Genomic DNA, 15723 nt, shown 5'->3' on the forward strand with positions numbered 1-15723 from the left:
TTCTAGCTGTGCTACCATTTACATTCACAGCAGCACTGCTGACCACAGTGAAAAGAGAATGCAGACACCTGAGCAACGGGTGAATGGAAGGACAGATTGAAAAAGAACAGGGAACAGCCCACCGTGGGGTAAGGATGGAGTTTGACTCGGCCACAGAAACAAGGCTCCTGCTGCACAAACCCACTCCAGGAAGAGGCCAGTCCTGAGACAAGTGCTCAGTTCCCTGCATGAAACCACGGAATACATACAGCAGGGAGGGAGACAGACATGCCTCAGTCAGACAGACAGGCAGCAGAGAGACAGACTTGCCTCAATGAGACAGACAGACAGCAGAGAGACAGACTTGCCTCAATGAGACAGACAGCAGAGAGACAGACATACCTCAGTCAGACAGACATGACTGACTCATAGCAGAGAGACAGATGTGCAGCAGAGAGACTGAAGTACCTGAGTGAGGCAGACATGTACCAGAGAGATTTGTAGAAGACAGACAGACATGCAGCAGAGAGACTTACGGAAGAGAGACAGGTGTGCAGCAGGGAGACAGACACATAGGCTGACAGACAGACGTGCAGCAGAGGCTGTGAGAAGCTGTCATGTGAGGACCAGCTCAGGGCATGGGGTTCCCTCTGGAGATGAGGGAGGTATTTTGTAAACAGACAATGGGATAGTTGTTCAATTTTAAATGCAACAAACACCAATGATCTGAAGAGTGTAAACAGTGTAAAGAGAGATTCGATGGGTGTAGATTAAATTCCAATAGCACTATTTTAAAAATTACTGCAATTTCATTCCTACTTGGTATGATAGATTCCACTATGCCATGGAGACTCTGATAATCAGGAAATTGTGGGTTTCTTTCTTTCTTTTTTAAATTGGAGATAAAGAGGTGTTCCTTCAGTTTGGTTTTTGAGAAAGGGTCCCTCTAAGTAGTCTAGTTAGGTTGAAGTCATGGTGGTTCTTCTGCCTCAATCTCCCCTGAACTGGGATCAGAGGCATGAACCACCTCACACAGTTAAAGGTAAAGCTTTAGGTTCTGGGGACCACTTTTCTGAGCTGCTCAAAACAGGACTAGAATCACTGCCAGGGCAGCCCCTAGCTCCTGGGCACACTGGGAGGCCATCTCATGCGTCTCTTGGGTGTCATTCCATGGTTGATGTCCTTTTCTGAGACACAAGGGGTAGGTGCTTTCTCTGTCTCCTCTAGCATCTGTTCATAGAACTGTTTTTCTTTCATTAAGAAATCCTAAAAGCAGTCAGACGTGGTGAAGCACACCTCTGATCCCAGTTTTCAGGAGGCAGCAGAGGCAGGTAGATCTCTGAGTTCAAGGCCAGTCTGGTCTATATAGGAGTTCCAGGACAGCCAGGACTACTTAGTGAGACTGTCTAGGGGAAAAAAAGATTCCAGAGGCTTCTTAAGACATAGTCTGTTTTGTATCTTCCAAAGCAAGGAGCATAAAACTGGACATGATATTCTCTAGGAAGTGGTGAGAGGAGGAGCCTCAAGGAACTGTGGGTAAGCATTCTGTTCTCTTCTGGCTGCACTAACCAGACCCAATCTCATGCCAGAATTTTCTTCACACTAACCCCTCACCAAACACCAGGCAGGCAGCCTACGGAAGGCACTCTGCTGTACATGCCAGCCACACTGCCAGTATGCAGACCCAGGAGGCTGGAATCCAGGTGCCCAGAGCTGGCAGTTCCACTGTCCTCTCCAGAAACTGATTTTTAAAGAGTCACTGAGACAATCCACTTTAACACCAGGATACTGCAGACCACGTTTACCTCATTTGCATAGATGACATCACTGGTCATCTACCTCATTTGCATAGATGACATCACTGGTCATCTACCTCATTTGCATAGATGACATCACTGGTCATTTACCTCATGTGCATAGACGACATCACTGGTCATCTCGTCAAACTTGTAGATTAAATAAAAAATCCATAGAGAAAAAAATCCATACTTAAGGTACAAAGAACAGTATGGCAATACAACTCCAAGAAGAATAAGCCCTCTGCCACTGGGCACCAGAGTCTCAGTGCTTTAAGTCCACTTCCAGACTTGGCTCAAAGAAAAGCCATCCCCAACCCGGGGAAGGAGGCTGATTCTAGGACACGGGGCTATACAAATGTGTATTCCTTAGCTACGTCTGTGTAGCCAAATCTTTCTGCTGAAAAGGGCAACCCAGTCAGGGCTGGGTACCATCCAACGCTTTTCCAAGAACCCAGTTCTTGGTTCAATCTTGTCTGCTGATGCTTGCGTTGAAGGCAGTGTGCAGACTGCAAGGCCAGTGCTCCGCTACAAACAGCGGCGCGGCACTGATCATAATCGTCATGTGTACTGTTACATGGTACTTGGAGCATGAACCAGAACATGCTAAAAAGTTAAAACGTAAACTCAAATCTCTCCTGACATACTCTTTGTTTCTTCTGGAAGGAGGGAAACGTAAGCGACTAGAAACTTCTGCAGCTTTAACCCCAGGGGAGAGCCACTTCCCAACGGCTGCCCTGGGGACCTGAGGACAAAGAGAGAGGGAGAGAAAAAAACATGAACTTAAAATCCATTCACAAACGCACATTCGGGCATTAGTCTAAATGCAACGTGAGACCCTTGTTCTCAGCAATAAAATAACTGGACGGCTCTTCTCTCCCCGGGCCTGCGTTTTATTTTTCAGTAATATTTGGAGGTCCTTTGAACATAGAAACATCTGGATGCTCTAATAGAGCGAGCAGGACTCCAGACCGTTAGATTGAAGGGCTGTGACGGCCTTTGACAATGACAGCGCTCTTTTTCTCTCTTCACACACATCAGTCTAGGGTCATTAATAACAAAACAAAACCTTAAACCGCACTTTATCATTCCTGATAAGCAGTTTGGTGACTGCCCATCTAAGAGCGTTCCCGGTGAAGACTGTTAGAGGTGGCTCACAGCTGTAGTGTTTAACCGTGAACACAGACTCGGCCACGGCGGGTTTTGGCCGTGTGTTATCTGCTAACTGAACACAACAGAGAACCAGAAGGTGTGTCGTGATAAACGGACGCACCAACTCTCAAAAGCATAGAGGCCAAGTGCCGACCCTACACTGCCCCGGCTGCCTGCCTCGCAGATGTGGAACACGGGGCAACATAACTCCCTGGTGACTCAAAACTGCCAAATCAGTCCATTTTATGTTATCAATGCTTATTCATCAGACACTAGGAATCAGTATATATTTCTGTAAGTTGGCCAGATGCTAGCATTTTTTAAAGAAAAGGGTGGGGAATGGGATAGTTTTCTTTTTAGGCATCCTGAGTGAAATTTACTGAGAGCTGTGAATTTAGTGATCAGACTCAGAAAGCCAACACAATGCTAACAGCAGGGGAGATCTGAGAGGGCAGCTGAGGGTAGAGATAACCCTCCAAACAAGGCGAAGGTGCAGAACTAACGCACTTCTACCCGCTAACCTTCCCAAGGTGAGCCATGGTGGCCACTGTCGGATATGAAGAGGGAATGTTTAGGGTGGGCTGTGGGGAGTGGGGTTGACAGTGGACACACACACACACACACACACACACACACACACACACACACACACCCCACAGGTCCATGATAGGCACTGGAAAATAAGAAAAATCCTGGTAGATTCCGGGAAACATCTTCCCACATAATCTCCATCTTTGTGCTTATGAGCTGTGCAAAGCTAAGTTGTGTGCATGTGTGCATATGTGCATGTGTTCGTGTGTGTGTGCGTGTGTGTGTGCGTATGTGTATGTGTTCATGTGTGTGTGTGTTCGTGTGTGTGTGTGTGCGTGTGTGTGTTAGTGTGTGTGTATGTGTGTGTGTGTGCGTGTGTGTGAACTTAGGTTCTTAAAACAGATGGATGAACAGAGAGGAGGGAGGGAGAGAAGGAAGGAGGGAGAACAAAATGAGGGAAGAGAGAGGGAGGGAAGGAATGAAAGAGGGAGGAAGGGAGGAGGAAAGAGAGGGTGAGAGGTACAGAGAGGAGGGAGGGAACAAGTGAAGGAAAGAGGGAAAGAATGAGGGAGGGAGGGAAGGTGGAGGGAATGAAGGAAGGAAGAGAGGGAGGGCTGGAGAGATGGCTCAGTGGTTAAGAGCACCGACTGCTCTTCCTGAGGTCCTGAGTTCAATTCCCAGCAACCACATGGTGGCTCACAACCATCTGTAATGAGATCTGATGCCCTCTTCTGGTGTCTGAAGACAGTCACAGTGGACTTGCATACATGAAATAAATGAATAAATCTTTAAAAAAAAAAAAAGGAGGCAGAAGGGAATGAGGGAGGGAAGAAGAGCGGGATAGAGAAGAGGAAGGGAAGGACAGAGGGAAGGACAGATGGACAGGTGAAACACACAGGAGAGTAAGTCATTTTAGCAGACAGAGCCATACACACACACACACACACACACACACACACACACACACACACACACGGACAACTAAGAAAATCCCATTGGACATTAGCATGAGCTGACTATACAGTATTAGCCCCAAACTCTTCTAGAAAACTGTGAAACTAAGTCAGAATCAAAAAGCTAAAATAAGAATGGGAGCGAGGCCTGGTTCTCGGCATCGAGTGTGCCCGTAGATGCACAGCATCTGCTAAGGAAGAGAGTGACCACTGAGCTGGGACCCAAACCGCGACGAGCCCCGAGTCCCACGGCAACAAGAGAGCACGGTGCTTACCTGCTGTACAGACAGCTCTCTGAGAGGGCATCCATCAGCGGGCCAGTAATAAACTAAAAGGGAAAAGTTGGGGAGCTGTCAGTGAGAGGGGAGGATCTGCGTTTGCTCTACACAGGGATCCAGGGGGCCTGGGGAGCAGAGCAGGTTAATGCAAGGAGGGTCCCTTGGGCACAGACAGATTGCAGCCACCCGGTAACAGCCTCCAGGGCCCTGGGCGTGGGTCAGTGAGAAAGAAGCTTGATGGAGGAACTAGGCAGGGAATGCAGACAGCAATAAGGAAACAGATTCCTCAAGACAAGACTGAGGGATGGACTGTGCTGAGAAGTGGGGCAGGATTAACATCCCCCAAAATACTTCTAGTCAAAAATCCTCAGCTTACCTGAAGTGCAGGGGCCAGAATGCATCACGGGTGCTAAACTATGGAGTTCAGACAGAAAAAGCAGGTTGGCGAAGAGGATCCTAATGCGAGGCGAGCTATCAGCTCTAAGGGGCGGGAGCCACGGGGCCCAGCTGCAAAGACGCTAACTCGCTAACTCTCACGGTCTCCTCACTGCCTAAGGCTGCTGATAGGCAGAGGCAGGAACAAACAGAGCTCAGACAAAAGATGGCAAAAGACACACGGACAACTGTGACCTGTAGTGTGGGTCTCCCGCCCTCGTACGATCCATGTTGAACAGAGAGGGTTTGGAAGTCCTGTGAGGGCTTACAGCGAAGGACCACACAGGGACCAACTATCAGGAGTGGGGTGATTGAAGGCTTATAAAGTTTTGGGGGGCTGCATGTAGGAACATCTAGGATGGGCAAGGCCAGCGACTGGGGCCTTAGGGCACCTGGAATGCTCAATAGCATGGGGAAGCGCTGCAGGACTGAACAGGTTTTGTCAGGAGAAATAAATTGATCCTATAAACTGATTGAGGCTGCCTGACATTCCTCAGGTAGAGGCTTAGAGTTCCCCAGACAAGGTCAGAAAAGGAGACACCCCTCTAATGAAGGGAGTCTCCCATATTACAGAGTTCAGAGGCACATGGTAGACCTTGACCGTAATTAGCAGGGCTTTCCCACGCATAGCTCCAGCACAGCGCTTCTCTGCCGGACTGCAGACTCTGCAAGACAGCAGCTGAGAAATGACTCAGACAAGCCCACAGTTCTGACTGGATTACCTGAAGCAGAGTCCCTCCCTGGATGTGGACAGACCCTTCAGCAACCACCCAGGTACAGAGAGGACACCAAGTTTGCCTGCCTGTCTTCACCTCTTGCTGGTGCGTTCATTCACTCTGTAGCTGCCACTGCTGCTAACATGAACATTCCCTGCTCCCGCACAACCCAGCTTCTTCCCGCTTCCAGCACAGAGTGCCGGGCTCAGTGGCCCTTTAAGAACCCTCTGGGAATCCCATGCCATTACCTCTGAGAGTTCCGGAGAATAAGGAAGCGATTTCACTTCATACAGCTCCAAGAAGTGGGTCACGCCTTCTTTGGCCAGAATCTTATTCTCGCCTTCAAACATTCTTCTATAGACGCACGTGTGCCAGGAGGGGTGAAAGAACCAGCAGCCTGTGGGGACAAGTGCCCGATGCTGACCTATGATTGTAGCTTTAGATCTCTGCATGGACACTGTAGGCTGACAAGCAAACGCGTGTGCGAGACGGTCATACGAACAACGTGAGAACGCCGTGGCAGCGGGCTTGTTAATGACACACGCAGAGCTTGCAGAGCTCAGTCACCTTGGTGTTCAGCATTCGGGATGCAGCCGGCTGCTGCAGCCAGCGCAATACTCAAAAAAGCACTACCCTGTGTGTACAGATGGGGCTTCGGATGGAGGTGGCTCAGTGTGTCCTCCCCTCACCCCACTTGAGGACATTTCATACGTGAATCTAAAACCATCACCCCCCTACTTAAAACCCTTGGATGGCTTCCCACCATTCTGAAACTCGGAACGGGACACAGGTGGACACTGGTCATGCAGGCTTCCTGCCTCTGCAAACTTGCTTTCCTCAGAGGCCTCACTATCCTCACAGAGCTCCCCAGCACAGGGCTGGACAGTTCCTAGCTCTGTGGCCATCCGTCACCCCCATGTCAGTCCTAACCTCACATGAGCTCCTTTTGACCCCTTCTTTTTTTTCTTCATAGGACCTAGAGCTGGGGGGATGGATGGATGGATATATATATATGTATATATATATATATATATATGTATATATATATATATATATACATATATATATATATATATGGAAAATAGTGTTTCTCTCTCCCACCCCACCCCCAAGCTTGCACACACTGACACTGACTCTTAAGTCAGTAAAAGACAGACTGAGGAGCCACAGAGATGACTGGGCAGTTAAAAGTGCCAGTCTTCTCTTCCGGGACACTGGGGTTCGAGTCTCAGCTCCCACACCAGGCGGCTCACACCCACTTGTAACTCCAGCACCACCAAAACTAATGCCTTCTTCCGGCCTCCGAGGGCCCCCTGCAGGCATGTGGTGCGTCACACAGGAACACACACACACACACACACACACACACACACACACACACACCCCTTCACATAAAAATAAATAACTAAATCTAAAGGAAGAAGAAATGGAATCTGTACCTCTCTCCACTGTTTCTGATCCTTGAAACAGCCTTTATTCGACTGTTAGAAAGGCCGTCGTTTTTCAGTCTCCCGGTATTCCATCACTACATCAGTCTACTATTTGCTTGCAACCCACCCCAACGTGCCTTTTCGCTCTCTGGCAATGCTAAAAGCCAGTCAATGCTATTTGACTTGGTTTGCCAAGAAAGCTATGGGCAAAGCACGGAATGAGAGCATCACTTTAACAGCAAGCGCTCGAGAAAACCGGTGGGGTTTCCGTTCAAGAGATGCTGACGGTCTGCAAAAACTCGGAGTCAGAAAACAGCCACAGCCTTCAGCAGAATAAAACCCAACTCCTAAGGGGTTAAACTATCAGGGAGACATTACCCAGGGCAGGCACCAGCCACAGGGCTTAGTCCTTGTGCATAAACATGCGGCACAGCACCTTCCAGCACCTGTGGATGGAAAGCCCCCGGCCTGCGTTTAGCTGCATCATTGGCCCAAGCTTAATCTCAAACCACTTTAGGAGGCTCCAGGTTTGCAGTGCATCTTCTCAAACATCCCCCTGACTCAGGGGTGACCAAGACACATTTAAAGTCTTGAATGTCCTCTTCCTAGGAACTTAAAGATACTTAACAAAAACTACCCCCGCCAGTCTAATAAACAAAAGGTGGATGCACATCTACGTATTTAAAAGGTATATGAAGACAATAAGGCTGAGAAGCAGTTAAAAGCATACATTCATGTCTAAAGGCTATTGTAAAACACAGCTCTACGGCGAAAGCATTAGTAATTTCTTATCTGTGTGTGTGAGTGCATGTGGGTATGTGAGTGTGTGTGTGCATGTGGGTATGTGAGTGTGTGAGTGTGTCAGTGTGTGTTTGTGTGTGTTTGTGTGAGTGTGTGTGTCAGTGTGTGTGTTTGTGTGAGTGTGTGTTTGTGTGTGAGTGTGTATCTGTGTGTCAGTGTGTTTGTGTGTGAGTATGTGTGTTTGTGTGAGTGTGTGTTTGTGTGTGAGTATGTGTGTTTGTGTGTGAGTATGTGTGTTTGTGTGTGAGTATGTGTGTTTGTGTGTGAGTGTGTGTGTGAATATGTGAGAGGGTGTGTGTGAGTATATGTGTTTGTGTTTATGTGAGTGTATGTGGGTGTGTATGTCGGTGTATGTGTGGGTGTGAGTGTCTGAGAGTGTGTGTGAGTGTGTGTGGGTATGTGAGTGTGTCAGTGTGTATGAGTGTGTGTTGGTGTGTGAGTGTGTCAGTGAATGTTTTTGTATGTGTGAGTGCATGTGGGTGTATGAGTGTGTGAGAGTATGTGTGAGTATGTCAGTGTATGTTTGTGTGTGAGTGTGTGTGGGAGGTGTATGTGTGTGCATGGAGGGAGTACATGTACAGGCACCACGGATCCAATATAGACACCAAGTGCATAGAGGCTAGAGGTTGACATCAAGTGTCTTGATTCCTCCCCATCTTATATATGGAGGTTTCTTGCTGTGCCCAGAGCTTGCTGATTCCACTTATCTACCCAGTCAGCTCACCCAGGGGTCTCCTGTGTCTGCCTCAGGGACGCTGGCATTGCAGATGAGTAACCAGACCCAGAAGGCCTTTACATTGGTTCTGATGATCTAAACTCTGGCCCTCATGCTTGTATGGCAAGCCCTTTGTTTGGCCCACCGCTATGGGCAATTAAGGACAGACACTGAGATTTACAGACAAAATGAGAGAATGCTGAGCCGCTGGAGAGGTAGCAGCAGAGGATACACATGACCCAGGAGACAAGGCTGCCCACTGTGTGCACTCGCTTTGACCAAGACAAGCCGCCTACTATGTGCTTCTGCTTTGACAGAGGCAGGCTGCCCACAGTGTGCACTTGCTTTGACCGAGGCAGGCTCTGGGTTCATTGTATGTGTTCTTTCCTTTCTCTAAAGAAAGGGATTTTTTTTTTGAAATTTTATAATAAACTGCTTTAAAAAAAAAATAACTGTACTTAAATAACTGAAATCTATGCAGCCACTTAGAGCCATGTTCTAAGGAGACGGGTTGAGGGTGCAGTGTGAACACAGGGTGAACCCAGACCACCAAAGGCCAATACTACTTGCTGGTGCCATGCCAAGACCATCCTGTTCTCTCCTCACTGCTCAATGGTTTTCCCAAATTCTCTTTAATAAATAATGGTTAGTGACAAGGTCAGGGAACTATCAATGTTATTAAGACAAATAAACAGAACCAAAAAGTAATCGTTACCATTCTCTTCTGATACTGCGTATTCAAACAGACTGTTTAGCTTTGGTAAGACTGGCTTTATGACATGTATCTAAAAACAAAAGCAAAGAATCTCATGAAAAAACCACACGTAACGCCTGTAAAACCTCAGGGAAAGGTTCCTGTTTACATAACTGTAGTCCTTCTCTTGTAACCATGTCAAAAGCAGGTGTCAGGAGCCTGGTTCTCCCCGGTCTGAATCAAAGCAGGATTCACGTCTGTGACATTGAGCAGGCAAAGCTGGGAACAGTCTAGTCCCCAGTTATGGTTCCATGAATATCCTAACAGGTTCTGGGATCCTCAACCAACCCAGGAGACAGGCGAGGCTGGAAGGCTAAACCAGGAAAATGCACAGAAGCTTGCCCCTAGTTCCTGCTGCTGTCTGGGTCACACACAGGGAGCAGAAAGGAATCCGAGCTCTGTGTTCCTGTGTCTCTTAGACCATGCTGCGGCAACTCTCACTGGAGTCTGACTCATGTCTTTCAAAATAACTTTAAATCTAAGTTTCTAAAACAAACAAATAAATAAGTTGATTATGGGTCAAGCGACTGAAGCAACCCTAGAAGTGTATTTGAAAGAAGTCCGGGGTCTGGGGATTTAGCTCAGTGGTAGAGCGCTTACCTAGGAAGCTCAAGGCCCTGGGTTCGGTCCCCAGCTCCAAAAAAAAAGAACAAAAAAAAAAAAAAAAAAAAGAAAGAAAGAAGTCCATTTCCCATCCTGGATCTCTATGTGCTTAGCACAGAGAGTGATGTGGCAAAGGGGACTTACACCTCACACGTGGCTAGCTGACCCACTGTCTTAGCGGACTCGGGGTCTGCAGCTTACCGACAGAGGACCACACACAGAAACCCTCACGCACAGGAACCTTACAGACTGAGGGACCTTACATAATGGGATTCTTTTAGACTGCAGTTAGGGGCCCTTACATATTAAGATTCTTACTGAGAGAGGGACCTTTACAGATTACAACTCTCGACACCAGGACAGCTGCAAGGATGTCACCTAGAAACTCATTCAAAGTTCACACTCTCGGGCCTTACTCCAGAGGCACTAAATCCAAGAGTACAGTGATAGGCCCAGTAATCTACTTAGTATGACTCGGCCACTCTCACAACATAACAGTTGGAGGATGCCAAGGGAAGTTAAATGGGACTAAATTATGAGCAATCACGTAGATCCACTGAAAGCATTCTTAATTTCCTAAAATAACGTGCTATCTTAAATTGTATTTATGCCAGAAAACAAAGGCCTCGGCCATGCTTACGTAAGCCGGCCATTCCGTGAATGCCTGGGAAAGGCCCACAGGCTATAAAATTCACTAAGACGGGAGAAACACATACCTGGTTTCCTTCTAAAACTTCCATGATCAAGATATAGTTTTCCCAAAACTTTAGGAGCTCGTCTTTTTTCTTCTTAGACCACCAGAATAGGCTCGGACCTAACAGAATTTTAAAAGAAAACATAAAACAAAATCAGTTCTTCTTTTAGCTACTTGGTTAAGACCCTCATAATGGCAGCTCTTAACTTAATTCTAGTATCACCAAACAGTGCAGTCACCAACCATGGAGGGAGCACACTTTGAAAGCCCAGGGAAACTCAGAAAGGAATTCTAAATTTAATTTTGGTTTGTTGTTGCGGTTTGCTTCTTTTGGCTACTCTGAGTTTTTAAGTCTTTGTTTTTGTTTGTTTGGACTGAGAGTCTGTCAAGACAAAGTCTCCCAGGGTAGCCCAGAAATTGCTATATAATCAAAGATGACTTTGAACTCCAGAACCATCTGCCTCTCCTGGGATGACGAGAATGTGACACCCCGCCTATCTAACCTTGCTTTATTTCTGTATTGCTTTGTTTCCTTGAGATTACCGTTGTGGGTGCGCAAACACTACCTTCTTCTCCAAGACTCTATGAATAAAGGACTTTGCAGAGGCTAATCCCAACAAAAACTGAAATGGCAAAACCGAAAATGACGTAGGAACAAACAAAGCAATAAAATTTAAAATTTGAAAATTTGAGCTGACGTGGGGTGGGGGGGGGGAGTTTAGTTGACAGGGAAAGCCAAGAAATAATTCGATTTACCTCAAACCCCCCTTCCCCAAAAAACTGAAATCCTAGGCAGAAAATCTCTGCTGTGACTAGACGTTGCAAGCCAGGCTGAGCCATGGAGGGGTTTGCTTACTGAGGTCAGGACAGGATGCTGTGTGAAATTAGAGGGGTTGTCCCAGAACAGTCTGAAAACCAAAATCTGTTAATAGAAACAAGAAATGCAGAGAAAAGTCTGGAATCCAAAGAAATTAACCAGTGAGCGAAGGAAACATCAAAATTCTAGAAAAGTCTACTGAAGGAGTTTCAGTGGGATGTTGGCTGGGTTTTGTCAACTTGATACAAGCCAGATACAGACTTGATACAGAGTCACCCAGGAAGAGGAAGCTTCAACCGAGAAACTGCCTCTAGCAGAGAGGCCTGTAGGCAAGTCTTTGGGGGGCATTTTTCTGACTCATGATTGATTTAGGAAGGCCCAGATCTCTGTGGGTGGTGTCAAGCCTGGGCAGGTGGTCTGTAGAAGGCTGAGCAAGCCAAGAAGCAGCACCCCTCCATCATCTCTGCTCCAGTTCCTGACTCCAGGTTCCTGCTGACTCCTCTCAGTGATGGGAGTTGTGACCTGATAGTTGTAAGATGAAATAAATCCTTTCCTCTGCAAGTTGCTTTTGGTCATGGTGTCTATCCCAGCAATAGAAAAGTAACTAAGACATACAGATAGACAGACAGACAGACAGACAGACAGTAAGTCCAGGAGGTTCCAAGTCAAGAAGAGAGGAAGGAAAAGAAAGCCATGGAGAAAATAACCACCTAACCACTCAAGAAATCTTCCCAGAACCAAAGTTCCAGACGTCTAAGTGTACCGCATGCCCAGCACATCTAGGAAAAGGCTCCAGGATGCCAGGGCCCTAAAGCCCAGGAACTTCATAGAGAAGTCACAGACCACCCTTGGGCAGGATCCAGAATTATCTCAACTTCAAAACAGCAAGAGTAGAATCTCCAGCTTCTCAGAGTGTTTCTGGATGGATGAATGCCTTTAAAGTGCAGATGGAAATGTCTTCCCCAGTAGAAGTTGGGCCTGAGCAAACTATCCCTCAGCCTGGAAAGACAAACCTTCAGACTCCACGCTCTGCAGGAGGCAACCGGAAACTCACTGGGACTGAATACCGGAGTGAGACACCGCAACTCCCACCCGACTCAACCACAAACCAGGTCACTCGACTCAAAGCCACGGGCTAACAGAAGGTAAGGGCCCATCTCTAGGCAGAAATATTCACTACTCGCTATAAGGAACAAGAAACTGACTCCAGGACCAAAAGCAAAGGCCTCGACATTCAGTCACTGGACAGGTGAACAACTCTTATGTCAAAGGACGCTGACAGGAATGTAAATAGCTTAGAAAACTCATCAGACACAAAAGAGCACCCATGTAAATCACCTGGCATACAGCCATGTGCTTGTAACCCCAGCTAAAGTTACAAGGAAGGGGATAAAGCTGAGGGGATAAAGAAAGAGGATCCCTGGCCAGCAATTCCAGCTGAATCCTGAGTCCCAGATTCAGAGAGACAGACAGGAAAGATAGATAGACAGACAGACAGACAGACAGACACACACACACACACACACACACACACACACACACACACACAAGAGTTATGTTTAGAGGGCTAGAGAGATGGCTCAGTGGTTAAGAGCACTGACTGCTCTTCCAGAGGTCCTGAGTTCAATTCCCAGCAATCACATGGTGGCTCACAACCACCTGTAATGGGTTCTGATGCCCTCCTCTGGTGTGTCTGAAGACAGCTACAGTGTACTCATATGAATAAAATAAATCTTAAAAAAAAAAAAGAGTTATGTTTAGAAAACACTAACAAACCCTGCTCCTAATACTCCTAAAGGGAATGTCAAGAAAGTAAGAGAGTAATATTTAATTCTGTACCTCGAGTTTCAAACATTAACTTGGGTTACAGCACCTTTCTTTCAGTTTGATAAGAATACCAACCTTTTTTCTATCAGGATGTAATGGCTTGGAGCAGGCTTGGTCATACACAGAGCATGCTACCGGGTGTGCAGTATCTTAACCTGCACTGGGTCCACTTTCCCAAAGTGCAGGAGGAGGCCTGTGTAGGGGTACCACATGCAAGTGCCAAATCCGCTCAGGATGAGGTGGACGCCCCCTGGAGACTGCTCTGGGGAAGCAGAGTGGGGCTGGAGCAGAGAGATAAATAGGTACCAGTCTGGAGAGATAGTTTAGGGATTAAGAGCACTAGATGCTCTTCTAGAGGACTGAAGTTTGGTCCCCAGCATGCACATCAGGTAGTTCACAGCTGCCTTTAACTCCATTCAGCTCAAGGAGATTTGATGCCCTCTCAAGCACACGTGGTGCACATATACTTAAACAGGCGCGCGCGTACACACACACACACACACACACACACACACACACACACACACACACACACACACAAACACACACACACATTTTTTTTAGAGAGACAAGTGGGTACCCTTTGTGTCCTGGGGATCGCAGGTGCAGTCCACCGCCAGCTCTGCAGACACCTGTACAGCCCTCTGCAGCAGGTAGCGCGCGCGCTTGCGCGTGAGCGCGTCCTGCGCGCGACTCATCCCCGCTTGTACAGTTCTCCAGAAGCGGCCGCAGAGACGGGCGTCGAAGTCCCCGTGGTGCTCAGGCTTGGGGAGCAGCTTCTCGGCCAATGCGCACAGCACCAGCAGCTCTGGCCCAGTGCTGCCTTCAGCTCCGGGCTCCACAGAGCTCAGCGCGTCCCACGCCGCCCGCAGAGCGGGTTCTGCGCTCTGTGCCAGCGCCGGCAGTAGGCGCGCTCCCACCGCCGGCGGCGCGTCCCCGGCCAGCGCCAGCTCCACAGACGCGCGCGCCAGGCAACGCAGCAGCGGGGCATCCTCTGACGCGCGCAGACACGGCGCCACAGCAGCCAGCAGCTCCACGGCCGGCGCGCCCGGCAGCCCGCGCAGTGCTTCTTCGGCCAAAGTGACCGCCAGCTCGGGACCTGCCAGGCGCGCGCACGAGCGCAGCGCTGCACTCGCCGCTCGGAGCACGCGGGGACTCGCAGGCCCTCCGCCCTGTGACACGTAGAGTAAGGGCACCAGGTGGCCCCTGGCCACCTCGTGTGCCGCCTTGGCCAGCGCGCCGACACCCGCGCCGCGCTCCTCCAGCCGCTGCAGCACCAGGCGCAGGGTCTCCGCCCGCTCCGCACTCGCCTCCCCGCCGCACAGCGCGCCCAGCAACGCGCAGGGCTCCCGACTCTGCGTTAGAAGTGCGTCTACCAACACTCGCTCCATTTCGCGGGGAGTAGACCCTGTGCGCGTGCGCCGGCCACCTAAGCGCGAGTGCGCGTGCGCGGCGAGAGGTTCCCACCCACACATACCCTGCCCTGTGTCGGACTGGGTGAGGTTCCTTCCACTTTGCTGGAGTGTGGTACCTCTTGCTACTCTCTTGAAGCTTTTAGTAAAAAGAGTTACTGCGAGCGTTCACCGTAGTGTTACACCAGTTCCGAACTTCCTGATTAGAAACAGGCCTAAGGCCTAAACTAACTAACTAGCAGGCCCTAAATTTACACAGATGTCCTGCAGTCCCCCAGAGGGCTGCTTTTAAAAAGGGTGTTAAGAGCTACCACAAAGTCTCTAACACAACGGATCCCAATGCAATCTGGATTTCTGTTTTGAAAATAAGATATGAGGGCTGAGAAGATGGCACAGTAGGAAAGGGGCCTGCTATGAAAGCATGAACATCCGAGTTAAGATCCCATGGAAGGGTAACTGCCCTCTCTTGTGATGGAGACAGATCCCCGGAGTTGCTGATCAGGCATATGGCTGAGATCAGTTCCAGGTCCTTTGAGAGAGCCTATCTCTTAAGAACAAGGTGAAAAGCAGGGCGTGGGTAACACACACCCATAACCCCAGCCCTGGGGAGGCTGAGGCAGGAGGATCACTGTGAATTTAAAGCCAGCCTAGTCTATATTGTGAGTTCTGGGACAAGGGCTACAAAGGAGGCCTTGTGTCAAAGAACAAATAAACAAATTCAAGGTAGAGGTTGAGCAGCCCTGACCTCACAGTCTAATACAAGCATATACTTCACACACTGACAACTCATGAAGTCAGGTGTACGTGGTTGTCATTATAAGCAAGTATCA

General features: G+C 48.5%; 1 protein-coding gene across 5 annotated transcripts in view; it reads right to left on the minus strand.

The window, feature by feature from the left end:
- The window catches only part of Tarbp1 (tRNA guanosine 2 -O-methyltransferase TARBP1), a 51958-nt gene extending 37065 nt beyond the window's left edge, over positions 1-14893 (minus strand). For all 5 annotated transcript variants that reach the window (XR_015644257.1, XR_015644256.1, XR_015644255.1 and 2 more), the window contains exons 1-6: positions 14062-14893; positions 10860-10957; positions 9502-9571; positions 6089-6237; positions 4687-4739; positions 2423-2520 (exon numbers count right to left, since the gene is read on the minus strand). Coding sequence is in view for 1 of the 5 variants with exons in the window: in XM_087596674.1 (XP_087452800.1) it covers positions 2423-2520; positions 4687-4739; positions 6089-6237; positions 9502-9571; positions 10860-10957; positions 14062-14872 (1279 nt within the window). In the remaining 4 variants the exon portion in view is untranslated. The remainder of the gene's footprint in view (positions 1-2422; positions 2521-4686; positions 4740-6088; positions 6238-9501; positions 9572-10859; positions 10958-14061) is intronic.
- Between the last annotated feature and the right edge of the window lie 830 nt (positions 14894-15723).

This window comes from Rattus norvegicus, chromosome 19, assembly GCF_021556685.1.
Source record: "Rattus norvegicus strain SHRSP/BbbUtx chromosome 19, alternate assembly SHRSP_T2T, whole genome shotgun sequence".
NCBI classification, from domain to species: Eukaryota; Metazoa; Chordata; class Mammalia; order Rodentia; family Muridae; genus Rattus; species Rattus norvegicus.